Consider the following 25,172-nt stretch of genomic DNA (forward strand, 5'->3'; position numbering starts at 1 on the left):
CCGGAAACTCCCATCCGGGCCTCTCCGCATGCAAGCAGCCCCTAACACAAGCCAGCCTACTGGGCAGCGAGAAGAGCGTCCCCACCTGGGAAAGTGTCTCAAAAGGGAGACTCTCGCTCGAGATGCTCCGTGGAACGCAGCAGTGGCTGCCCGCCCGAAGTGGCGCTCCCGGCCACATTCCCAGCTGGGCACAGGCCGTTCTGATGCCTTTATCCCACTGGAGAAGACTGGGGGAAAGGCAGTTACGTTGGACTGCTGTGTGGCTCAGGCCCTCTTTCCCCACAGCATTGCTAGGGCCCCTCCTGTCTCCCCACAGCTGCCAGGGACAAAGGAACATCGAGTCTGGAGGCTCCCATCAGAGTCCTCAACCCCCGCCTGTCAGGTCCAGTGTATATCTAAACTGTACTGACTCCATTTTCTAATGCTTCTAGTGTTTAAGTGCTTTCTTCCCAGGTGCACCAGTTCCCAGGCAGCATTCCCACCGGAGGAGACTGTTTTGTCTAACACTGTTCCACCAAGCATTGGCCTTGAAGAGAGCAGCTTCCCAGGACTGAGCGATGTTGTTTTGAGAACTGTGGGGGGAGGCTAATCCAGATGGGTATTGTTACTCTGTACCTTATGCTTGCCCTTCATTGGTAACAATGATCATGTACCATCCTGAGTCTCCTATTCAGGACAGTGGACTATAATGGACCTTTTCTGCAGTAAAGTTTCCTTTCTCAAACAATGGACTTGTGTTTGCTTCTAAAGGGAATTCTGTAGTGAGAGCCTTATTTAGCCACAGTCTGACATTTTGTTACCAATCCATGTCTGAGTCGGGCCCAGCGGAATCCAAGGTTGTCCCGGACAGGGATCCTTTGTTTGATCCGTATGCGTCTCCCGACAATCAACCAGTACAAGCCCAAGACTCCCAGGAGCTGGGAGCAACCGGGAACGGGACCGGAGCCTCCACTTCCACCCCGCCTCTCATCGATCTCGGTGCTGAAGGGGCAAGGCCGAAGGCGACCGCTCTCCCCTTGATCTCGGTACCCACCCCGTCGGAGTGGGGAGCCAGACCCCGGGAAACGAGAGAGCGCCGGGCCGGTGGACTCCATCCACGAGTTTCGATGGAAGGGTGCCGAAGCCTAGACACCGTCCCTGAGCTAGATAGCAGCCAACCATGGCGATATTGGAACAGGACGCTCGAGCAGACGGAGGGGGACACGTCCCACCGCGGCGCCCTGAGTTGGGATTATTCCGAACTTGCTCCGTGGAAAGAGCCAACGGAAGTTCCTGAACAAAGTTGGGAGCAGCTGCAAGGTCGCACCCATGCTGTAGATACCGGCATCTCGGCAGTGACGGGCCTGGCCAAGGGTATTCTAGCAGCGAGATCGCGAGTCGTTCAAGGAGACCCTCCGCCTTGGGGCCCCTTTTCCCCGGTGAGTGCAACGAATGAAGGTTCCGTGAGGGAGCAACCGGGGCCAAGTCGAATGCAACAGTTAGAAGCTAAACTGATGGATATGGAAGAAAGTTTGGCTCATGCCATTCATCTAATCTCAGCAATGGGAGCAGGAGAGAGACTGTCCCCAGAAGAGATGGCGGTGCAGATAGCTACACTCCAAAGTGTCATCTCCTATCCGGTGGAGGGAGTCCAGCAACAGTCGTCACCTACGGGAGAGGGGGACGCCTGCCCTGGCGAATCGGGAGAACAACCCAAGGAATTTCCCAAACTGCACGAAATTCCACCGAGAGGGGATAACGCGGTTGAGCCACCCGGAGAAACTCCCACCGAACCTCCTAACTCGGGAGGGGATTTACCGCCAGACGAGACTCCAGTTGAGCGGCCTACGGAAGGGGAAGAAAAGCCAAGTGGGACACCGGTGATACCCCTTCATACTTCTCCAATAACGGTCCGGCCGGACCAATCGGGAGAACACCCGGCTCCATCCGAGGCGGGAGCCCCTCGTCAACCGCGGGAAACTGTTCCCGTCGGGCAAACTTCAGGGGACGGTCTACCAGCGCCACGAGGCCAGCCTTTGCTTCCCAGAATAACGACGCCTGGAGGGGCAAGCCCGCGCGGCCTTCCACCCATCCGGCCTTCGCCGCTGCGGCCCCTCCCGCCTCGACCGCAGCTCACACCGTTGCAGCAGCCACAGGACCAGCCCGTCTTACCACCCCCGAATCAACCGGGAAGGCCCGCACCACTACGACATCTCCAACCCCCTCCTCCGCGGCCGACCCCCACTCAACCACACCAGCCTCCTCCACCTCGACAGTTACCGCCGACGCCACCCGTGTTACCAGCCAGACCAAGACTGCCACCACCTGCTCGCCCGCCACTGCAGCCTCCGGCCCAACCGAGACCACCCCCGGCAGCCCAACCACGGCAACCTCTGCCAGCACCGCTGGTGTTGCCGCCGCCAGTACAACCGCCACCGTTGCCCCAACCGGGGCCCCAGTTACCTCCTCCCGCGCCCCAGGCGCAATTAAGACTGCCAATGGACTTCTACCCAGCGCCTGCTCCGAGACAAGAACTCCCGATGGGCTGGGTGAAACTGGAAGCCACTTTCGATGGGGATCCCTCCAAACTAGGATTTTTCCTGGTGCAAGTGGTACAATTTTTCAACCGGTGGGGACACCTCTTCGGCAGCGAGGCCAGTCAAATTGAACATCTTGGATCCCGCTTACAAGGCAAGGCAGCGGACTGGTATGTAGGACTATACAATGTCGGGGCCCCAGAACTCGATACTCTCCAGGGGTTGGTGGATGCTATCCGAGCGCAATACGAAGACCCCTTAGAGGAAACCAGGGCCCGAACAGAATTGCAAGCCATTAAACAAGGCAGCATGTCAGCAAGAGACTATGTCACAAAATTCCGGCAATTGGCAGCCAAGTGCCCTAGGTGTGAGGAGTCCACCAAGATTATTCTGTTCAAGCAAGGACTAAACCCGAGACTTTTGGACAGAGCCCTTATGCAGGACAATCCCCCTACGTTGTTAGGTTGGATCCAACTTGCATGCGAAGTGGAGAACCGCATTCTGGAAGTCCGTTTGGTTGAACAACAACAACAAACGGGACAGAGAAGACCATTGACTTTACAGAAGGGAGGACGGGGAACTGGTGGAGCGAGAGATGCTAGATGGCAACAAGGGCTGTGTTTGCAATGCGGACAAGCAGGTCACTTTGCAGCACAATGCCCCTACCGGCCTGTGCAAAGACCTCCGCTTCAACTACGGCGTCCAACCCTTGCTCCGTTTCCTACTCTCCAACGCCCAATTCCCGCGCCACGAGCGAATAGAGGCCGCGGCGCTTCCCAAAGGCCTGCCTCAGAGAGGGGGCTGGAAGCGGAAGAAGTTATGGAATACGACCCCGCTTCCCCAACCGCAGAAGTCAATCCAGAAAGCCCCCAGTCGGGAAACGAGATGGATCTGTCGTAAAAGGGCCCAAACGACAGATCCGCCCCAAGCCAGTCCCTGCACGGAACCGGCCACCTGGGTCCATCTTATTCATGCCAGTGACTCTAATCAACCCAGAGAGACAAATGCATATTCGGGTGCAAGCCCTTATTGACTCGGGCTGTTCGAGAGACATCATCGCCCCAGCTTTAGTCAATGGACTGGTCTTACCAACTCGGGAATTACAAAATCCAGTAATCTTTGAACAAATGGATGGCACCAATATGAACCCTGTCACAACTGAGACCATCCCAGTGATCACAGGCATGGGACAACATTGGGAAAAGAGGTCTTTTGTCATCAGCTCTACTGCCAAGTACCCGTTAATTCTAGGCAGCAAGTGGCTATGTGATCACAATCCCTACATAGACTGGGCACAAGGATGTATCACCTTCAGTCATGCCAACTGTAAAAATCACCGTTGGAACCAAAACTGGGGCGATGATCCAACTCATACTGAAAAGGCCCTTCTCACTCAAGAAGAAGTCAACCAAATACCCGAACCGTATTGGCCTTTTCTAAATGCTTTTTCTGAGGAGGAAGCTGATACTCTACCCCCGCACCGACGAACGGATTGCGCGGTGGAAATTTTACCCGGAGCCTCACTGCCCAAAGGACGACTCTATCCCATGAGTCTCCATGAACGAGAAGAGCTCCGGAAATTCATCGACACCAACCTCCAACGAGGGTTCATCCGCCCAGCCAATAGTCCCCACGCCGCTCCGGTCCTCTTCGTGAAAAAGAAGGATGGGGGACTCCGACTGTGCACAGATTTCCGAGGACTGAATGCAGTGTCCACCAACAACGCCTATCCTATACCACTCATCCGAGACCTTCTCAACGTCGTGGCTCAAGGTAAGATCTTTACGAAATTAGATCTAAAAGATGCTTACTTCCACGTTCGTATCAAAGCAGGGGATGAGTGGAAAACCGCGTTTAATACGCCCCTCGGACAATATGAATACCTTGTTATGCCTTTTGGATTGACGGGAGCCCCGTCTGTGTTCATGTCCATGATAAACGAAGTTCTACATGAATTTTTGTACAAAGGGGTGGTGGTGTACCTTGATGATGTTTTAATTTATTCAGACACCGAGGAAGAACATATTCAAATGGTACAAAAGGTCCTGGCCACCTTGATGAATAATAAACTGCCCATCAAGTTGTCCAAATGTGAATTCCATAAAACCGAACTCACTTACCTTGGGTATTGCATCTCCCCAGAGGGTTTAAAAATGGATCCAGCCAAAATACAAGCGATCCAAGAGTGGCAAACACCCACCACCCGTAAAGAACTGCAATCCTTCCTGGGTTTTGCCAACTTCTATAGAGACTTTATAGCAAATTTCGCCCAAATCACGCTCCCCTTAACAGAACTGCTGAAAACAAAAGATAAAGGGGACCAAGCTAAAAGACCCTCCTCCAAACTACAATGGACCCCCGATTGCCAAACTGCTTTCGAATGCCTAAAAAAGCAATTTGTAACGGAACCCATCCTCTCCCACCCCAACGAACAATCCCCTTTCATAGTGCAAGTCGACGCCAGCGATACGGCAATAGGGGGAGTTTTACTGCAGAAGGGGGAGGATGGAAGATTGCGGCCTTGTGCGTTCTTGTCTAGAAAGTTTTCGGAGGCGGAAAGGAATTGGAATGTGTGGGAGAAGGAGGCTTTTGCAGTAAAAGCAGCTCTTACTAACTGGAGACATTGGCTGGAGGGGGCGCGATACCCTTTCGAGGTCTGGACAGATCATAAAAATCTGGAGGCCCTCCGAAGCCCACGCAGACTGAATGCCAAGCAATTGCGATGGGCGGAATTCTTTTCCAAATTCAACTTCACTCTAAATTATCTCCCGGGCAAAACTAACTTTTTGGCGGACGCCCTATCGCGCATGCCCCAACATAAGAGCAAACGGGAGGAGACTGTCGACACGGTCTTCTCGCCTACGCAACTTGGGGGCGTGGTAACTACTCGCAGTCGTGCCAAGCCGCCCCTCCCGGCCAACCAAGAGTGGAAATCGAAACTTAAAACTGAAGTGGAAAGGGAGGGGGATAAAGCTCCGCGAAACAAACTGACCCAATCCCCACAAGGGGATTGGCTAGCGGGGAACAAGTTTTATGTCCCTGACAGCCTCAGGCTGGAGGTCTTGCAACGCTGTCATGATGCTCCCACTGCTGGTCATTATGGGTATTTGAAAACATTGCACCTAGTCCAAAGGCAATTCTGGTGGCCGGGCATGCGCAAAGACATTTCCCAATATGTTAGTTCCTGCCCCGTTTGCCTCAGCGCCAAAACCAGAAAAGGAAAACCTCCGGGTCTCCTGCAACCATTGGAAACGCCAAACAGACCTTGGGAAATAATATCTATGGACTTTATCACTGATCTACCTATTTCAAAAGGACATAATTGTATTTTAGTCGTGGTAGATCTGTTCTCCAAACAAGCTCATTTTATTCCCTGTACTGCTATACCCTCCGCTCGGAAACTAGAGGATTTGTTTTTGAAACACATCGTAAAATTACATTCTTTTCCGTCCAAGGTGATTTCGGATCGCGGCGGACAGTTCGTTGCCAACTTCTGGCGGGAGCTTTTGAAAATGTTGAATATTGAGCAAGGAATCAGTTCAAGCCACCACCCACAAACCGACGGACAATCCGAAAAAACAAACCAAATACTAGAACAGTTCCTTCGTTGCTACATTAATTTTCAACAAGATAATTGGGTGGACCTTCTCCCTCTAGCCGAATTCTCATATAACAACAGTGTACACGCTTCAACCGGAGAGGCCCCTTTCAAAATTGTCTATGGAGCTCACTTCAATCCCTTCCCGTTGGACGCTCCCCCTCTCCATTCCTCTAAATTGCCAGATGTATCTTCATGGTGGGGGGAGGCGGCGCTACAGTGGACTCTTATTAAGAAACACCTTGAAAAAGCCAAACTGGATTACAAAAAATACGCAGATCGCCATCGTGTGGCCGAATGGGATTTACAACCTGGAGATCATGTGTATATTTCCACAAAGAACCTGAAACTAGCTCAAACAAGCCGCAAACTAGCTCTAAAATTCCTGGGACCTTTTCCTGTGCGCAAGATAATAAATAAAGTGACTGTTGCTGTAACTTTGCCCAAGAACTTGCGCCATGTTCATGACACGTTCCATGTCAGTCTTTTAAAGAGAGCTCCCACCGATGACAAATGGCACATCAGAGCTCCACCCATTCCAACTTTAATTGACGATCAAATACACTATGAGGTACAACAAATTTTGGACTCTAAACTTAAGCGAAATCAGCTTTTTTACCTCATTAGATGGAAGGACTTTGATTCTGGTTACGATGAATGGGTGAACTCTGCACATGTTCATGCTCCTAGATTAACCAAAGCTTTTCATACTCGCTACCCATATAAGCCAGGGGGGGATCTGTTTTAAGGGGGGCAGAATGTCAGGTCCAGTGTATATCTAAACTGTACTGACTCCATTTTCTAATGCTTCTAGTGTTTAAGTGCTTTCTTCCCAGGTGCACCAGTTCCCAGGCAGCATTCCCACCGGAGGAGACTGTTTTGTCTAACACTGTTCCACCAAGCATTGGCCTTGAAGAGAGCAGCTTCCCAGGACTGAGCGATGTTGTTTTGAGAACTGTGGGGGGAGGCTAATCCAGATGGGTATTGTTACTCTGTACCTTATGCTTGCCCTTCATTGGTAACAATGATCATGTACCATCCTGAGTCTCCTATTCAGGACAGTGGACTATAATGGACCTTTTCTGCAGTAAAGTTTCCTTTCTCAAACAATGGACTTGTGTTTGCTTCTAAAGGGAATTCTGTAGTGAGAGCCTTATTTAGCCACAGTCTGACATTGCAAATTTGAAAACATCATTTGAGGGCTGGGGAGCCAAAGATGAGGGGACGGTTAATATCTGTGGAGGACGGGGCTAGCTGCACTGCCCGCCCCCACTGCAGATGCTCCCTGGTTCATCAAGGAAGCAGGTAGGTGCCCTTACTGCAGCAGGTGGGCATCCCCCAACGTCCAGTCTCTAAAACTTGGTGTCATTGAGCCTTTCTAAAGCAATTAGACACAACAACTTGTGGCTTTCTGCATCTTTTACTCCTCAGCACTCAGTCCATAAGACCGTTCAGCACCGTCTGTCTGCCCCAAGCCCCAACAGAAGGCCACATGCGGCGTGGCACACCTCCCCTCGCCCCCACATGCTTGTGCATGCGCAATTCACTCTTCGGTGGAATCAGCCAAGGCTAGGATGTGGGACTGAGCTTGCTGTGGGCTTGAAATGCCCTCAAAAGGCTCTGAAGGTCCCAGGCTCCGCAGGATGCCGGAAACTCCCATCCGGGCCTCTCCGCATGCAAGCAGCCCCTAACACAAGCCAGCCTACTGGGCAGCGAGAAGAGCGTCCCCACCTGGGAAAGTGTCTCAAAAGGGAGACTCTCGCTCGAGATGCTCCGTGGAACGCAGCAGTGGCTGCCCGCCCAAAGTGGCGCTCCCGGCCACATTCCCAGCTGGGCACAGGCCGTTCTGATGCCTTTATCCCACTGGAGAAGACTGGGGGAAAGGCAGTTACGTTGGACTGCTGTGTGGCTCAGGCCCTCTTTCCCCACAGCATTGCTAGGGCCCCTCCTGTCTCCCCACAGCTGCCAGGGACAAAAGAACATCGAGTCTGGAGGCTCCCATCAGAGTCCTCAACCCCCGCCCACCTCGACCCTCACAGCTCCGTCCTGAGTTCCCACCAGCATGCCCGGGAGGTGGTCCAGGTCGGCCAAATCCTGCCTGCCCGCTTCAGTGGCCTCCTTGCACCGAGGGAGGGTGCTGGGCAGCCACAGGCTGCAGTCCTACATGGAGGTGTCAATGTCCTCGAAGAAGCCCTCCCTGCCTTCCTCCAGCAGGTACTCCCAGGGCGCAGGAGGTCCAGAGGGCCGAGGCAGGGCTGGGCCCGCAGAGCAGGCTAAGGCCTCTGGGCTGGGCCATGGACAAGCACAGGGAGTCACTGAAACCATCTGTGCTGGTCAGGCCCTCCCAAATCGACAAGCCAGAGGCATCCACGCCGGAGAGCAGGAGCTGGTCCGCAGGGGTGCGAGTGGGGAGCAGGGGAGGCCTCCCAGAAGAGGTGGTTGGGATGGGGGTGTTCAGGGAGCCCCAGGAGCTGGGCCCACAGGGGGTGTGGCGGAGCCCCCCGCCCCCGCCCCCAGACTAGCCCAGTCCCGGCGTCGCCGGCGGGGAAGCCGCGGCCGCCAAAGACGCAGCTCCCCATCCCGCAGCACGGGGGGGGGGCAGGGGCGGGAGCAGGCCCTCGCCCTCGCCCTCGCCCGCGGCATCCCTCCCCGTGCGCCGATACGGCTGCACCGGGCGGGGACGAGGGGGCGCCACCTCCTCGGCCCCGACCGCGAGCGGGCGCGAAGAGCAGCTCCGCCCTCGGCCCCGGTGGCGGCAGCGCCAGCGCCGCAGCCGGGCGAGCAACGCTCGAGGAGCGCCTCCGCGCAAGCGCCCGCCCAGCCGCGGAAGCGCAGGGACTCACGCCGCAGCCGCCGCAGCTCTGGCCCGGCCGCCCCCTCGGGGCCACCCAGCCGGGCCCGGAGCGCGCCAGGCCGCCCCGCGCCCCCCGCGCCCGGGAGCGCCTCTCGCCGCTCCTGCTGCCGGAGCGCGGCCACACGCGGCGCTCGCCCGGGCGCCTCATGTGCGTGGCAGGGAGCGCCAGCCAATGGCCGGGCGAGGGCGGCGCGGCGGCGGAGCCGAGGGGGCGGCGAGCGGGGCGGGGAGGCGCCGCCTTGAGCTTCCCCGGCCGCCCTCCCGCTTCGAGGGCTGCGGGGCGCGGCGCGGCCCCAGAGCCCCGGTTCGGCGCGGCGCCCACGGCGCACCCTGGCTTCGGGGCGGCCCGGCGCGGCGCTCCCTGCACCGCCCCCGCGCAGCGCTGCAGCCCGCGGCCGGCGCCCCTTCGCCAGCCGCGCTTCCTCCTGCGGGGCGGCCGCGTTGTGGACCGCCCCGCGGCCCCTGGTCCAGGCCCCGCCCGGGGGAGGGAGCCGCCGAGGGCCCGCGGGGAGGGGCGCAGGGGACTGCTGGGGAGCGCGCGCCGCGAGGGGCCGCGCTTCTGCGGGGACGGCGCTGGGCCTGGCGAGGGGCCGAGAGCTCAGGCCCCCCGGCCCTAGGAGAGGCCCTTGCCAGCGCCGCCCCGGGGCAGCGGCGGGAGGCGCCCTGCTGCTGCTCTTGGCAGCAGAGGCTTGCGCTCTCGGGACGGAGCGGGGTGAGCCTGCGCCGAGTTGCGGCACTGCGCGGTTTCTTTGGCGGCACGTCAGGGCGGGGCACCACCGAGCCACATTCCTCAGCCCGCACTGCTGGCCCCCTCAGGCTCACAGAAGGGGGTATGGGCCCCGCACAAATAGCCCAGCCCAGCCCAGCCCAGCGCCCGGGTGTGAGCAGGCAGGCAGGCAGGCCTCTTTCGCACTTCCCTTGCGACAGGTTGGGGCCATTAGTGGCTGCCTTGACCCTCGTGAATAGGCCTCTGCCTCTCAGGCAGGCACTCTCCCGTCACGGCCCTGCTGGCCAGGAACTCTGTCACACAACCGCAGAGCTCGAGCCCCCCTCCTCCTAGCACAAAGGTGCTGCTGCTATGGGCACCTCTCCTGCCCCCTGGGCACCAGGCTTGAGGGCCTCTCTCAGACCGGTCTTAGCCCAGTGGGCTGGACAGCTGCTACGCTACAGTTTGCTGGCCGCTGACCTATGGACATTTTCTGAGCAGATGGAAACTTGTCTGGAAGGAAGCCTCCTCTGGTGTTCGTGGACTGCACACACAGCCTGTGATTGGGGGCAGGGGGGTCCAGAAAAAAACTCCAGGGTGCAGGGCCCAGAGCCATCCGTGTTTTTAAAATGCTTGGTTTTTAAAAGGTGGTTGTATTTTAAAGAAAGCCCTTAAATGAAGCTTTGGGGCCGTCCATCATCCCACAGATTTCTACTTTCCCTGCCTGGGGTGAGGGTCAGAATGGTTTTGCGTTCAATAGCTGCTACTGAAGAAACAGACACGGCCGTGCTTGAGCTGCAGAAAATATGTGAGCTTTAATAGTCCCACTGCCTGGCAGGCAGCAAAGAATGCAGGCCTGTGGGAGGGGAACATGGAAAGTAAAAGAGGGGTGGCGTGGCAGCCACAGCCTGCATGCGCCCGGGGCAGCAGCAGTTAAAGTGCTGTGGATGAGACAGGATGGAGCCAGGCGGAGACGGGGGGGGGGGCACTGCTTTGCCACAGCATCATGCAGAGGTGGCCGCAGCTCCTGGATACTCCCAAGTGGAAAGGGCAAAGACGGGTGGGGGGTGGGGGGGCGGCGGCTTTGGATAGGCCAGAGCAGACCTTTGGAGATTCCCTTTGCCAAGGAGGCAGCCCAGGCTCAAGGGAGGTCGGGGGGGGGGCAGAGGACAGAAATGGGGGAGGAGGAGGGGTGGCTGGCACTAGTCCTTGGGGTAATGCCTTGATAAGTAGATGTTTTTCCCATCGTACTCCGAGGTGGTCAGGCACTTGAGGAAGAAGTGCCCGAGGTCGTGCTTGGAGATGACTCGGGAGCCCCCTGAGCAATCCACAGTCACTGTATAGTCACCTGTGAGTGGCTGGTCACCTGGAAGGGGAGAGGAGACAGGTTTCACCCGGGGAAAGGCCCCTTCTGACTCTCTGTGTTTGGCAGGGAAAGAGAGACGGAGGAGTGAGAGAACACGGTGGAATGCCAAAGTCTGTAAGGCCACCGCAGTCAGCGCTTCCCTTGAACAGCCAGAAGCAACCCTGGAGCATAGATGACAAAGAGTTTTGCCTAGTATGTGCAGAAGACCCGCACCTCCGAGGCGACCACGTGGGACTTCCAGGAAGCAGCCCACCTCGCCTGTCAGAAATTCACTGCAGGCTGCCCTTCCTTTTAAAAAGGGGGCCTTTGTCTAAATCAGCACAGGCGGCCACGTACTTGTGGTTTTAATCATTTCTGTGTATTCTTGTGTAGTTTCACAACCTATGTAAGGTTCAACTGCTGGTCAGGCATTAGGTCAAAAGTTCAGGACTGACTCTTAAGACAGTTTGTTAGTGAAGAGAGAGAATTATTATGCTTTATTTACAAACGTTCTAATTTTAGCCATACAACCTTGCTTTGAGAGTTTTAATGAGAAGCATCAGATATATCCTAGTTCACCTGGTGTTGTTCACTTGAATTTAGTTATTTTATTTGGATTTTTTATTTTTTTGGATTTCTTATTTATTTTATTTTATTTTATTTGGGTTTCTTTCTTGCTCCTAACTGTTATGTTCTCTATTAAAAGTGTCATGTAAGGGTCTGACCAGGCAATTTGCTGGCAGCTTCTAGTCAAAGGAGACGCTACGCTGGACGAGCAGATCTCGTGTGCTGGGCTTCCCATTTTACCTGGATCTTAGAGAACTGTAATCATTATGTATTTAGAGGAGTTAGCCGTGTTAGTCTGTAGTGGCAAAATCAAAAAGAGTCCAGTAGCACCTTTAAGACTAACCAATTTTATTGTAGCATAAGCTTTCGAGAATCAAGTTCTCTTTGTCAGATGCATGATACAAACTGGTCAAATACAGAAGAGGAGGAGGGAGAGGGGAGAGAAGGGGACATATATCAGAAGGGGACAAGATGCAATTAGCGGGGAATAGAGACTATGAATGGTTATCACATTATCACAGGTAACAGATTTCCTTTACAGCGGCGTGGTCTGGGGGAGCCCAGTGACGCCTGGTATGGGCTTTTGGGGACCACAGTTCTCTTTGTCAGATGCAGCTGGCAGGGAGAGCTGTGGTTATCAAGGGCTTATACTACATAGGAATTGGATGCTTATACTGCTGCAAACTAACACGGCAAACTGACTCCACACCAAAAGGAGATGTTTACATTTACTAGCAAAGGAATGTTTTGGTTGCCTCCCCGCTAATTGCATCTTGTCCCCTTCTGATATATGTCCCCTTCTCTCCCCTCTCCCTCCTCCTCTTCTGTATTTGACCAGTTTGTATCATGCATCTGACAAAGAGAACTTGATTCTCGAAAGCTTATGCTACAATAAAATTGGTTAGTCTTAAAGGTGCTACTGGACTCTTTTTCATTATGTATTTAGTTCAAGAAATGTTAGGAAATATTTTTATTGCATGCATTTATTCTGGAGTCACAGGGTTAATCTGCAACTGTTTTATTTCTTAAGTTCTTGCCCAATATAAAGATCTTTTTATTTTAAATAACATTATTAGCTCAAACAAGTTCTGTGTTCTGCTGATCAAAGATCTGCTGTCGGACAGAGAGTATTTTATTTTGTCGAAAAAGATAAGCCTCCTTGAGAAAGTCTGTCTTAGCGGACCTCGTTGGAGCCTCTGCTGCTGAATTCAGCCAAATCAGGTTTTAGCTCTGAATTCAGTGAAGATCTCTAGACTGAGTGCAAATAAACTGATTTACCTCAAGGCTTTCCTTATGCCCAGAGACTCCAAGCAGGGATGGCTGTCATCCGTCTGTATGTCTCAACCACAATCAGTTTCCTTGTGTGTAAAGGAGAAGTGGGTGCAGCCCACCCCAGCCCTGGCAGGACCCACAAGGGCACCTGCAACAGCAGCCACAATGGACCCCTAAGCTATAAGCCAGACCTGCAATGTGGGGGGGCATCACGTGGACACAGTCCAGCCCCGACTCCTTCAGGATCTGCTGCATTCGGATGTGGTCCTCCGTCAGTGGCCGCAACTTGGCAGGAACCTTCTCCAAATCCCACATCAGGAACGCTAGGTCAGGAAGTGCATGGCATCTGGTTACGAGCTGCCCCTTCCCCGTGCTCCCTGCTGCAGGATAGGGGTCTCCCACAGCATGTGCCCAGCGCTGGGGCTATGCCTGGGGTGGCCCCTCTTCACGTGCAACACATTAAGAAAAGCGCATGCACAGCCACACTGAAGTGTAACAGGCAGTGCGCCCCAAAGGATGCAGCATCTACGTGCTGTTCTTATATCTGAGAGGCCTGGATGCAAATCCTGCCACTTGCTAACTCTCCTCTCTCCTGCAGAATAGGAACCTTCACAACACAGTTGTTGCCTTGAGGAGCCCCAGTCAAACTGTACTTCTGAGTGCTGCTTGCTCTGGCTCCACCCAAGACTGAATTGCTATGGAACACAACCCGGGGTCAGTCCCAAGGAAATGTGGCTCGCCAGATGGGGCCCCGCCCAGAAGCAGCTCCGGAGGCTTTGCAGAGGGGCTCACCTGAAAGACAAACCACCACCTTGCGGATGCCGTGGGACTTCATGGCTTCAACAATATTCCGAGTGCCTTCGGACATCATGGTGGTGGGACCTGAGGAGCAAGGGATGGAAGGGGACAGTCAGAAAAGCTCACGGGAGGGGGAAGTGGGGAGGTGCTGTGGAGGAGACGCCCCTCTCGTACTCAGGTCATTGCGTGTGCCCAGAATGACGATCACAGCGTCTTGCCCCTTCACCGTTCGATCGACATCCTCAGGATTCAGCACGTCTCCCACGACGACACGTGCTGGCCGGAGCTCTGGCGGGAGGCGGACTGGGTCCCGCACCAGCACTGTCACCTGGTGGCCTGGAAAGAAGGGCAGGGAGAGAGCCAGTGCAGTTAGCGTAGTGGCTAGAGTGTCAGACTAGGATCTCGGAGACCCAGGTTCGAATCCCCACGATGCCAGGGAAGCAGCCTGGGTGACCTTGGGCCAATCCCACCTCACAGGGTTGATGTGAGGAAAAAATGGAGAACAATGCAAACTGCTTTGAGCCCCTGTTGGGGGGAAAGATGGGGTATAAACGAAGAAAAAATAAATACCCCCAAGAGGATTCACTGCAGAAGGGACCTGATGGGGTTAAAGCAGAGCGAGATGGCAAAGGCCGCAGGCCTCTGTATCATGTGGGGCAGGGGGTGGGGGTGGGATTGGGCCTTAGGAGCTGTCCAGGGCAAACCCCTGAAAAAGAGAGATGGGTGGCAGCTGAAGCCCACCCAGAATTGTGAAAATAACACACGATCTCAACAATGCTCGCACTGAGCACTGAGCTCATTCCCATTAGGAGAAAGAAGCACCGTTTCCAGGTGCCTCAGTGACAGATCAAGACCAATAGCCCTGTGAGTCTGTCTGTAGCAGTCAAAAAGAGCAAGAGTCCAGTAGCCCCTCGAAGCCTGACAACATTTGTGGCAGGGGATGGAGCTTTTGTGAGTCACACAGCACCCTTCTTCAGAGACTTCTTCAGACTCACAAAAGCTCTCATCCCCTGCCACAAATGTTGTCAGGCTTCGAGGCGCTACTGGACTCAGGGGGCAGTTGCTGCCTCCTTGGGACCCCCCCCCTTCCATAACTCCTTGTGCCAAGGGAGGCCTGCCCCCCCCCCCAAGTAGCTTTGTTTTGTCTGTTGTAACCGGCAGGTCAGAAGCTCCCCATTCGGCGGGGGCGGGTGGGGCCTGCTCCGGCGCTTGCTTGGCGGGCCTCGGCCCTTCTCTGCATGCGCCAAGCGCGCCGCCTTGCCCGGGCAGATAGGGCCGCCCCAGAGGCCGGGGCGCAAGCCGGTCTGGCCGATAACACGCCGCGCCTCCTTATCGCTGCGGGTCCCGCCTGCCGGGCGCAGCGGCCTTCCCCCACCCGCCAGCCAGTCCGGGGGGGGGGGCAGGGGCCAGGGAGATCGCGGTTCGGGTCCCGGCCGGCGCAGGCGCTTCCCGGGCGCCCTAAGCAGCTTCTCCCCGTCGGGCGGCGTAAAGGCTGCGCTCCTGCGAGGATCGCGTTGTCGGTCGCGACAGGCCGTGTTAATCCCGGGGGTGGGGGGTGGGCTCTGCGTCGCGCGCCCCCCCCCGGCGATCTCGGGGCTCGCAGCCATGCAGGGGCCCCACGAGAGACGCCCTCGCGACGGCTCTGAGTAAAACGGAGCCAAGCGCCGCCCCAGATCCGGAGAAAGCGCCGGGCCCGGAGGGCCGGAGCGAGGCCGGGAGGGCGGCTTCCGGCCCCTCGTCCCGCGCCGCCCGGCCCGGCCCCTTACCCGCCTCGAGGGCTTGCGCCAGGGTGGCCGAGCCGGTCATGCCCGTGGCGCCGAAGATGGCGATGCGCTTGCCGGAGGCTGCCATGCCGGGCCCCGTCGCGTCTGCCGCCGGCCCAGCCTGGCCCAGCCGCCTTCCGCCCAGAGCTCCTCCTGCGGAGGCTGGCCGGGGGAGGCGCCCGCTGCCGGCGAGGCAGGGCCCAGCTGGAGCCGAGGGCGCGGCGTCCCGGGAGCCCGCCCGGCCGGAGGGGGAGCGCCGCCGAGGGTTTGGGCGCCGGCCAGAAGCCGGGAGGGACGCGCCGGGCTTGCTGGGCTACCTGCTTCCCCCTCCCGCCCCGCAAACGGCAAGTCCGCGGGCCTGACCCGGAGAGCTCCTTGCTCGTCTGAACGGTTGGCCGCACACGTGCACGCTTCTCCCAGGGCACCGCGGAGCTGGACGGACGGGGAAGCTGGGCCTGGGGGGCTGCCCTCCAGCGCTCCTGTAGACCGGCCCTTCTGCCTCCCCGCCCCTGCTAGTTGCGGAGAAAAAAGCCACCGAGAGTGTACCCGGGGCGGACGGTCATTCGGGACAGCTTCGTCCGCCTCTTTCTAAACAAACCCGCAGAGTTCCCTGCTCTGCAGAGCTCTGCCTCAGCCGGAGGCCTCGCAGCACGGGGCTCGGCCCAGGAGTCTTTCCAGGCGGCCGGGCCGGGCCAGTGCGAGCGAGGCCCAAGTGCCGCAGCAGCGCCTCCCCCGCGGCGTGGCCAAGCGCTCTGTGCGGCTCCGGAGGCCTGCGCATTTTCCGGACGGCCGAGCGGGAAAGGACGCCCTTGCCAAGGATCGCGCCTCCTCAGCGGGGTCATCTGGCTGCTGCCAGCCGCCGGGCTCGGGAGGGCGGCTGCCCACCGCGCCGGGCTTGTGTGAAGGGCGAGCGAGGCGAGCGTCTTCCTTGCGGCGCAATGCGCCGCCCCCCTCCCGGCCCGGCTTGCCGGGCCTGGGAGGGACGGAGCGGGGCGCCCGGATTGGCTGCCGGAGCCGGACGGCGCGGATGCTGACGAGGCTCGCCGAGGTGGGCTGCTCTTCCCGCTGCAGCCGCTGCGAGAGCCGCCGCTGGAGGGTGGAGGCGGCCGGGCAGGGCGCGGCTTCGTTCGGCGCCGGCCTGCTTGGAGCGCTGGTGAGTCCTGCCTTGCCCTGCCCTGGGGAAGGGGCGCTGCCGGGAGCCCCCAGCCCGAGCGCTCTGCGGCCGACGGGGCTCCCAAGCTCCTGCGGGAGGCCCGGCCTTGGCTGCCAGCTCCTCCCGGCTGGGCGCCCCGGCCGCCGAGAAGGCCTGGCGCACAAGCCCGGGGGGACGCCGGAGGGCTTCCGGGCGGATCGGGCCGGAGGTGCGGGCGCCGCTCTTTCCTCCCGTTGAGCGCCGGGCGTGCCGCGCGGGCAGACTGGCGGCCTCGGGGAGCCGCCTTTCGGCGAGGCTGCAGGGCCCGCGGAGGGGACGCGCCCGAGCTCTGCGGAGCCCCGCTCGGGTGGTTTCCGCGCTGGAAGCCCGGCTGGCCTTCGAGCTCCCAGCGACTACCCGGGTCGCTTGCAGAAATGGCGACTCGCCTCAGCTGCAGGGACGGGAGCTTTGCGAAAGCGACTCTCTCCTCTGGACCACAAATCCCCAACGGCCGAAAGAACGAATGGGCTGCCTGAGAGCGAGCAAAGCGCGAAGCGATGCGTGGCAAGCAGGCGTCCCCTGGGGCGGCAGCAGAGCCGCTTTGGACTCGGGGGTTCGCCCCGGTCGGGAATGGTGGCCCTACCGGGCCAGCTGGGAGCGTTCCTCGGGGCCTCCCGGTAAGCTAGTGGGCTTTCCACCAAGGGAGGGTGAGTTGGCCAGCTAGCCCTTCCCAGGCCTTGGTAGCGCCCGGATTAGACCGACGAGTTGTACCCGGGGCTGCCGCGGAAGGTGACCTAGACCTTTTCAGGGGTTCCGAACGCAGCTGCCAGAATAGACATTGGGGCTCGCCCTGTTTTAGCACCGGCCCGTTCAAAGTCCTGGGTTGTCCTTGAATGTCTTGGTTCCAAAGTTCTTGAAGGACCGCTGGTAACCCATAGGTACCTGACCGGACTCGGGGGTCATCTCGGCGGGTTCTGTTATGGGAAGCCGTATTACTCAAGATGGGAAACTGTGGGAAGAAAGCCTTTTGGGCCTTTCGAAAGCCAGTTGGGTGTACTGCTCAAGAGCGCGGGACTCTAATCTGGAGAGCCGGGTTTGATTCCCCACTCCTTTGCTTGAAGCCGGCTGGGTGACCGTGGGTCAGTCACAGCTCTCTCAGAGCTCTCTCAGCCCCACCCACCGCACAGGGTGATTGTTGTTGTGGGGACAATATAACCCACTTTGTAAACTGCTCTGAGTGGGTGTTAAGTTGTCCTGAAGGGCAGTATATAAATCAAAAGTTATTATTATGGGTGTTTGCTTCCATTTCTGGAACTGCCTTGGTCAGACGCTTTGGCATGCTTTCCAGCCACTTTTAAAAATGCATCTGATCCAGAAGGCCCTTGAACCAGATTTTAGATTGCCTTTGGGTTTCATTTCCTTTTAGTTTTTGTGTTTAAGGATTTTATGTGCTTGTATGGATTGCTTTGTATGATGTGTTTTATTTTCCAATGGAGACCCAAAGCTGCCTCTGTTGTTCTCCTCTCCTCCACTGTATCCTCACAACAACCTTGTGAGGTAGGTTAGGTGGAGAGAGAGTGGCTGGCCCAAGGTCACTCAGGGGGCTTCCATGGCGGAGGGCGGGATTTGAACCTGCACCTCCCAGATCCTAGAGCAACGATCTGAGCAGTACACCACAGTGGCAGTTAACTCTGAACTTTGTAACCTGACTTGAGCATGTTTTAGACATGGAAAGGCAGGATGTAAGTGAGCTGAAATAAAATTTTAAAATTATGTTGTGTACTTTTCTGAAGGGATGCTAACAACACTGGCATACCTTACATGGCTCTTATTACAGCAACACAGTGTAGGTGAGGAGAGCTTGAAGTGCAGACCGTCTGCTGGGAAATACCAGGGAGATCAGCTGGGCAGGTGCTGCCGCACGAGGAGTTCTGCCGTTTCTGTGGTGCCGGAGCACCGTCCTCCTTCCTCTCTGAGGTCTAGAGCCAGTCAAACGCTGTGGTTACAGGGGCCCCCGAGTTCAAAGCTTCCCTCTGCCCTGGACTTCACAGGTGGCCTTTGGGAAGCCACCTGCTCTGTCTCAGGCTCGGTCCCTGATCTGGGAGGGAGGAAGGAAAGTAAATTGGGAATATCCCTGGCCTACCTGTCCGGAGTGTTGTCCGGAAGGAAGGCAGTTGCATGCAGCCTTTATGCCCTGCTTACGAGCTCCTCAGAAGCACCGCAGTTGACTGGGTGGGCCTGGGATGTTCTCACTAGGGATGTTCTCACCCTGTTTTGGCAATCCCCATCATATCTCTGCTGCACAGATTCCTGCCGTCCCCTCCCCTGGAGAGCCCCCCCCCCTTCATCTTGTTCAGAAGGAGAGACCGTGTGAGCAGCCTGAGCTTTTCCTGTGGCCCATGACAGGTCTGGCCCTGATGCCATCTCCCCGTCTCTCTCCCATGAGAGGGATAAGATTCGGGTCCAGCAGCACCGTACAGACTGACCTAATTTCCAGGATGTGAGTTTCCCAGAGTCAGGGCTCCCTTCGTCAGATGCATGAAGTGAGAGGAACATAAGCATGCACTGCTGCCACCACTCCTTTGTGGGCCGGAGGGAGGCTTCTGGCGGGGCTTGCAGCCGGAATGGCAGAGACCGTCCTGGTCCCCAGCGCCCTTCAGTACTTAATTTCCGTTGCTTACATCTTGAGGGTGGGGACCAAGGAAGTAGGAGGAAGAGAGCCCAGCTGACCCAGTTCAGAGAGGCTGATCGGAAAGGATCAGATGGCATGGGGGGGCGGGGGGGGCAGAAGCAACGCGACCCCTTCCTCTTGCTCCAGTGTGGCTGACAAAGCTTCCCTCATTTGTTCCCAACGCTGCTTGCTCCATGTGCAAGGAAGCTCTTCCTGCTGCCGAGGCTGCCTCTTCCTCGCCTTCCCCAGGCTTCTGGTCAGGCTGCTGGCTGCAGATCAGACGGCTTTGCTACAACAAGAAGCAGCTGAATTATAGAAAGCAAGTCAGGCACAGCCTGCAGGATCAACAAGACCCTGTCCGTTTCAGTGGATTGCTCAGGAGCGCTCCCTGGTGGGTCACGCCAGTGGTGCCTGTGGGGCAGTGGGCAGCCAGATGTGGCCCCCTCAGTGGCGTCCCCTGTTCCCGTGATGCCCCTGAGAATCGACGGCAGTCGCTCTTCATATCCTGCACCTCTTAGTCCAAAACCAAGAACAAAATCCTGGTAATACTTTCTATGAGGACCAACCAAACCGACACAAAACATAGTGCATCTCTCAGTGCCGCCTGCGAGGAAGGCGCACAGCCCTCCACTGGAAAGGAGGCCGTGCGACACTTTGCTCTCTCCTTGGAATAACAGAATAATATTTCCGTACCCAATGAAAGTGTCAGCCTGTTCAGCCTGCAGAATTTATTTCTCAAACTGGCCATATCAAAGAGCTTAAAGTGAGGTCTGACTGGCAAATCCCCTTTTGATAAAGAACTTTCTCAGTACAAAACATTTATAATTGGGTTCCTGGTTTAACTCTTTCCCAACAATGCACACAGAAACTTCTTTTCAAGCTTAAATCATTTAAGCAAGATATTAAAAAATTAAATGCTGGTTAAACAGAATCCTACTAGTAATGAAATTATGCATGCAATGAGATTTAGATCGCTTAACATTCTCAACCATAACTAATCAAATCTTAGTTAACTATTAAATGCATTGAAATTTCTAGACACACAAGGACGTACATTTCTCACTTAACATCATCTGGGTGAGATTTCCTTAATCAAAAGCCTAATTTCCTGTCTGTGCTTCATCTGTTTATACTCTATAGATAAATCGCCATGATTTTTAACAGGTGATAATAAAACTGTCATTAGTCCTAATCTAGTTGATCGTTAATTTTTTTCATCATGTGATGTATTGCTAAAGCTAACATATCATTGCTCACTTGTACAAATTAGTTTCTTATAAAGCTTTAAAGCTACTAGAAAGCTATGTTAACAGATTACAGTTAGTCTTTTCTAGTAATTAAAAATCATTCACCGGCTCTTTTCCAGTTACTTTTAATTGGTTGTCAAAGATAAAAAGGTGCCTGTATTTGTTTGACAAGCTGCTCGTGAACTGCGTTAAAGGTCATACAGAGTTTGCAAAATCACATACGTATCACTTGAGTGTATCTGATTCGAATCAGTGGCCGTGGCCTGGGGATTCTTCCACGGTTGATTCAGTCCTCCTGTGCATTGTTCTTGGGGAGAAGGGGGACATGGAAGCGTGTGGCGGGGTGTGTGTGTCTCACCTGCCTCTGTGCCTTGAGGGGTGGGGGCTGTGCTGGCTTCCCCTCAGCAGTGGCTGAGACAGGCCAGGAGCACGCAACCTGGAGGCCGTGAAGCAATCTGGATTCTGACTTCACCTTTCTTTAGACTACCCCAGATAGCCCTGTACTGAAGGGCAACATTTCTCAGAGCCAGCCTCTAAATTTAGGAACCAGTCCTGCTTACAGAGCTGAGAAAATAATTCACATTCCTGGGGGATGTGATTTTATTTGCACCTCAGCTAGTTCCTTGGCCTTGTTGTGATGGTGGAGAGTGCCCTCAAGTCATAGCTGCTTTAGGGCGACCCCTGGCGGGGTCTTCATGTCAAGAGACCAATACAGGTGGTTTGCCATTGCCTGCCTCTGCAATCCTGGTCGTCATTGGAGGTCTCCCATCCAATTACTAACCAAGGCCAACTCTGCTTAGCTTCTGAGATCTGATGAGATCAGGCTCACCTGGGCTATCCACGTCAGGGCAGCCTTATTGTTGGCCATTACATCCCCAGAAACCTGGTGGCATTGGCTGGTTCCCTCCTCTCCTCCCTGCGCATGATGTGTTGGGTGCTCCAGAGGGTAGAGAGGGGTGCCAGTTCAATCGAAGCCTGTCCATTATCCTGTGAAAGTGCTGAAAAAGAGTTTCTCTGGCCAGGCTCAGAGGCGCTCTCTCTGCAGTGGCTTTGCAAAGAAGCTTGTGTAGCATAATAGGTAAAGTGTTGGGCTGCAGTCCTGGAGTTCCACGGTTCCAGTTTTGTCTTTGCTGCCTGAAGGCAAGCCTGCCTCATCAACGAAGGTGGCCTGCCTTCCAGAGAGTCTGTAATATATGTGAGGCCCTTTGAAGAAAGTAGGACTCTTCTTCGGCCCTGGTTTGGAGCTTGACTTGTATGCACTGGGCCAATTAATGCTGCCCTTTCTCAAAGCCAGAGCCCAGCAATAGAAGCAAACCTCTTGCTGCTTCAGGAGTTCCTGAAAACCCTCCTATGAAGAGCAGATGGCAAACGTCACACCGGCAAAGCTGGACAACATGGAAGTGCAGCCGCCGCCGCAGAACAACAACTTGCGGTGGGAGACCACAGACCATCACCACAGGCCCTGGGACGAGACCACGGCTACCGCCAAGCTCTTTGAATGCTCACGGATCAAGGCACTGGCTGGTATGTGGGGAGTGGGGGGGGGGAGTCCCCTGCACATCGTATGTGTGGGCATAGGCTTTGGGGGCCCCTGCTGCCAACTTGCATTTATGCACGTGTTCTTGCCCTGAGTATGTTTGGTGAGAAGATGCTGGATTGCAGACTCCAAGCACAAGCAGGAGAATTAGGAAGCAGGGCAGCAGGCGCGTGGGGGCACCGGCTCGTGTTTTCTGGCGCTTCCTCCAGAGGGCCCTTTCCTAGCCCCAGTGATGCTCTGGAAGTGCCCCCTCTGTATGGCTGCAGTAGAAGCCATCAATGGTGCTGACTGGCTGGCTCCAGTGACATCACGAAGCCATTTCCTCTATCTCCAGAGCCCTTTGCAACACTTTTTCAATTGTTTGTGAGGCTTATTTACAATGCGGCAATGACTGGATGCTTAAATGGATGCAAATTATGAATGCACTCAGCATTTAAACTGTTGAGCTCCTGCCTGAAATAATGTGAGAGGGGAAACTGACAGCTGTCCTGTGAATTCTCTGTCTTTCTCTCTCTCTTTTCATTATGCCTGTCTTCACCTTCCAGTTTGAAGGTTTGAGGGGGGGGGGGGTACTTGCCTCAAGCAGCAGAGTTCAGGGGGGCCACTGTCAGCAGCAAATGGGGAGCCAGGCCAAACAGGGACCTACCCTGGGGCACAACCCCCTAAAAACATGCTACAAAAGCATGCTGGGAGCCAGACCCATCGCTGGAGGGAGGGGTCTTGGGCATCTGGAGGCTTGGCGAGGCAAAAGTTTAACCTGTGCAAACTCTGCCAGACGAGCGAGACGCCGTGCAGAAGAAAACCTTCACCAAGTGGGTGAATTCGCACTTGGCCCTTGTCTCCTGCCGGATCAGTGACCTGTACACAGACCTGCGGGATGGCTGCATACTGACGAAGCTGCTGGAGGTGCTCTCTGGAGAGCCGCTGGTGAGGAGGGCCCGATGGCCTCTGCATGGGAGCGGCGGGGGCAGCCCTGCTGCTCCCCTTTCCCGGGATGTTCTGGGAAAGGCGCTCTGCGTGTGCTCAGAGGCCCTGCCGCTGTTCGTGTCCCATCACTGGGAGCTCCTGCAGCACTGAGGGTGGGGGCGGGTGTGGCAGATGGCAATGCGCTTTGCGAGCAGAGCTCCCCAGGTTCGGACCGGGCTGCCCCTCATGACCTCTTTTTCCTCCCTGGAAGCCCAAGCCAACCCGTGGCCGCATGCGGATACACTCCCTGGAGAATGTGGACAAGGCCCTGCAGTTCCTGAAGGAGCAGAGAGTCCACCTGGAGAACGTGGGATCCCACGATATTGTCGATGGCAACCACCGCCTGACTCTGGGGCTCATCTGGACGATCATCCTGAGATTCCAGGTGTGGCTCCCTCCGCTGAGCCTAGTCCCAGTGCAGGTCGAGAGCCACAGCAGACTTAATGGTGGCGTGGGGGGAGCAGTGGGGCAAGGTCAGCTGCTGAGCTCAGGAAGCCTGTTTGGGGCTCCTAGCTGGGATGGAGCAGGGGCTGGCTGATCTGCGGCCTTCAGGGCAAACCGGGCTGGGCCAGCTCCACTGCCGGGGCTCAAGGGCCCCCACAAGGGCACTCTTCTCCGCTGCAAGGGGATTGCTGGATTCATTCCTGGGGGCAGGTTGAGACTGCAAACTCGGCCTCTGGAGACCTCACAAAGGAGCACGACATGCAGATGGGCACAGCTCGCCCCAGAGGGCCCCAATCCTCCACATTCTGGCAGGCCGAGCATATCAGAGGAGCTGGCTTTGTAGAGAAGGGGAGGAGGGGAACCTGGGATCCTTTGTGTGTGTGTGTGTGTGTGTGTGTGTGTGTATGGGGTGGGGGTGGGGGTTGACCTAACCCTCCCCCGGCACCTTCCCAGATCCAGGTGATCAAGATAGAAACAGAAGACAACCGCGAGACCCGCTCAGCCAAGGACGCCCTGCTGCTCTGGTGCCAAATGAAGACAGCTGGGTGAGCGGGAGGGGGCGGGCTTGGCAGCAGGAAAGGCCCCCTCGCAGCCATCGCTGGATTTCCCCTTCCGACTGTCTCCAGCCAATCCCTGCTCCCCATCCAGGCCTGTGGGGCCCCATTCTTGTCTTCGTGCTTCCTTTTGCCCTTGCTCGGGGTGGGTGGGAAGAAGGAGGCTGCCAGGTGGGAATCATTAATGCTTGGCATGCTAGCCAGAAAGTTGCCTGCCTCAGTTTTGCTTTTTGGCCTCCTCCAGGTACCCGGAGGTCAATATTCAGAATTTCACCACCAGCTGGAGAGACGGGTTGGCATTTAATGCCCTCATCCACAAGCACAGGTGAGTGCCGGGCAGCTCCAACCCCAGACCGTAGCATCCCTGGTTTGTCTGAAAAGCATCTGTCCTGGGGCCTCATTCGCAGAAAGCACTCCAGGCAGCTTATTTCACAGAATCATAGGGTTGGAAGGGACCTCTAGGGTCATCTAGTCTTTTACTTCATCGACACCCCTCCTTTCTCCTCAATGAGAATAACAATAACATCATAATAACCTTTGATTTATATAACACCCACTCAGAGCAGTTTACAAAGTGTGTTATTCTTATCCTCAAGACAATCACCCTGTGAGGTGGGCAGGGCTGAGAGAGCTGTGACTGACCCAAGGTCCCCCAGTTGGCTTCAAGCGGAGGGGTGGGGAATCAAACTTGGCTCTCCAGATTAGAGTCCTGCCGCTCTTAACCACTACACCAAACTGGCTCTCCAACCCGAAGTGGCTTATATTGTTCCCCTCTCCTTCATTTTATCCTCGCAACCACCCTGTAAGGTAGGGCAGGCGGAGAGAGTGTGAGTGGCCCCAGGACGCCCAGCGAGCTTCCAAAGGAGAGCAGGGATTCGAACCTGGGTCTTCCAGATCCTCAGCCAACACTCTAACCATGGCACCACGTTGGTTCTCCATACTGCCATACAAGGTTTAAAAATCTAGGAGGAAGAGAGGCAGAAACAAAAGATCCACATTTTAAAAAGAATGAAAAGCAAGCCAGTCCGAGTGGGATAAGTGGGCCCCCACTGATACACGTTAAAGCGATGACTGACAACGGTCTTCAGCGAGAGGAAGAAAGAGAGCGGGGGGGGGGCAGGAGCCGCTCCTCTGGCCCTGGGCTGGGCAGGCTCTTCCAGGAGGCTCCGGAGGCCCCCGCTCTGCACGCAGAGAGCCCCAGA

General features: G+C 56.1%; 2 protein-coding genes across 2 annotated transcripts in view; one reads left to right on the forward strand and one right to left on the reverse strand.

Annotated features, from left to right (window-relative positions):
• Positions 1 to 10,470: 10,470 nt before the first annotated feature.
• On the reverse strand, positions 10,471 to 15,584 carry BLVRB (biliverdin reductase B). Its single transcript, XM_054999094.1, has 5 exons — positions 15,423 to 15,584; positions 13,831 to 13,992; positions 13,651 to 13,740; positions 13,050 to 13,181; positions 10,471 to 11,040 (listed from the first exon to the last, which is right to left on the reverse strand). Exons 1-5 carry the CDS (start codon positions 15,505 to 15,507, stop codon positions 10,877 to 10,879), a joined length of 633 nt encoding a protein of 210 aa, XP_054855069.1. The 5' UTR covers positions 15,508 to 15,584; the 3' UTR covers positions 10,471 to 10,876.
• Positions 15,585 to 16,484: 900 nt separating this feature from the next.
• Positions 16,485 to 25,172, forward strand: part of SPTBN4 (spectrin beta, non-erythrocytic 4) — a 52,075-nt gene continuing 43,387 nt past the window's right edge. Inside the window, exons 1-6 of the mRNA XM_054999047.1 lie at positions 16,485 to 16,572; positions 21,760 to 21,993; positions 22,782 to 22,933; positions 23,184 to 23,357; positions 23,870 to 23,961; positions 24,215 to 24,295. Of these exons, the coding sequence (XP_054855022.1) occupies positions 21,831 to 21,993; positions 22,782 to 22,933; positions 23,184 to 23,357; positions 23,870 to 23,961; positions 24,215 to 24,295 (662 nt within the window). The 5' untranslated portion in view covers positions 16,485 to 16,572; positions 21,760 to 21,830. The remainder of the gene's footprint in view (positions 16,573 to 21,759; positions 21,994 to 22,781; positions 22,934 to 23,183; positions 23,358 to 23,869; positions 23,962 to 24,214; positions 24,296 to 25,172) is intronic.

This window comes from Eublepharis macularius, chromosome 15 (genome assembly GCF_028583425.1).
Source record: "Eublepharis macularius isolate TG4126 chromosome 15, MPM_Emac_v1.0, whole genome shotgun sequence".
In the NCBI taxonomy this organism is placed as follows: domain Eukaryota; kingdom Metazoa; phylum Chordata; class Lepidosauria; order Squamata; family Eublepharidae; genus Eublepharis; species Eublepharis macularius.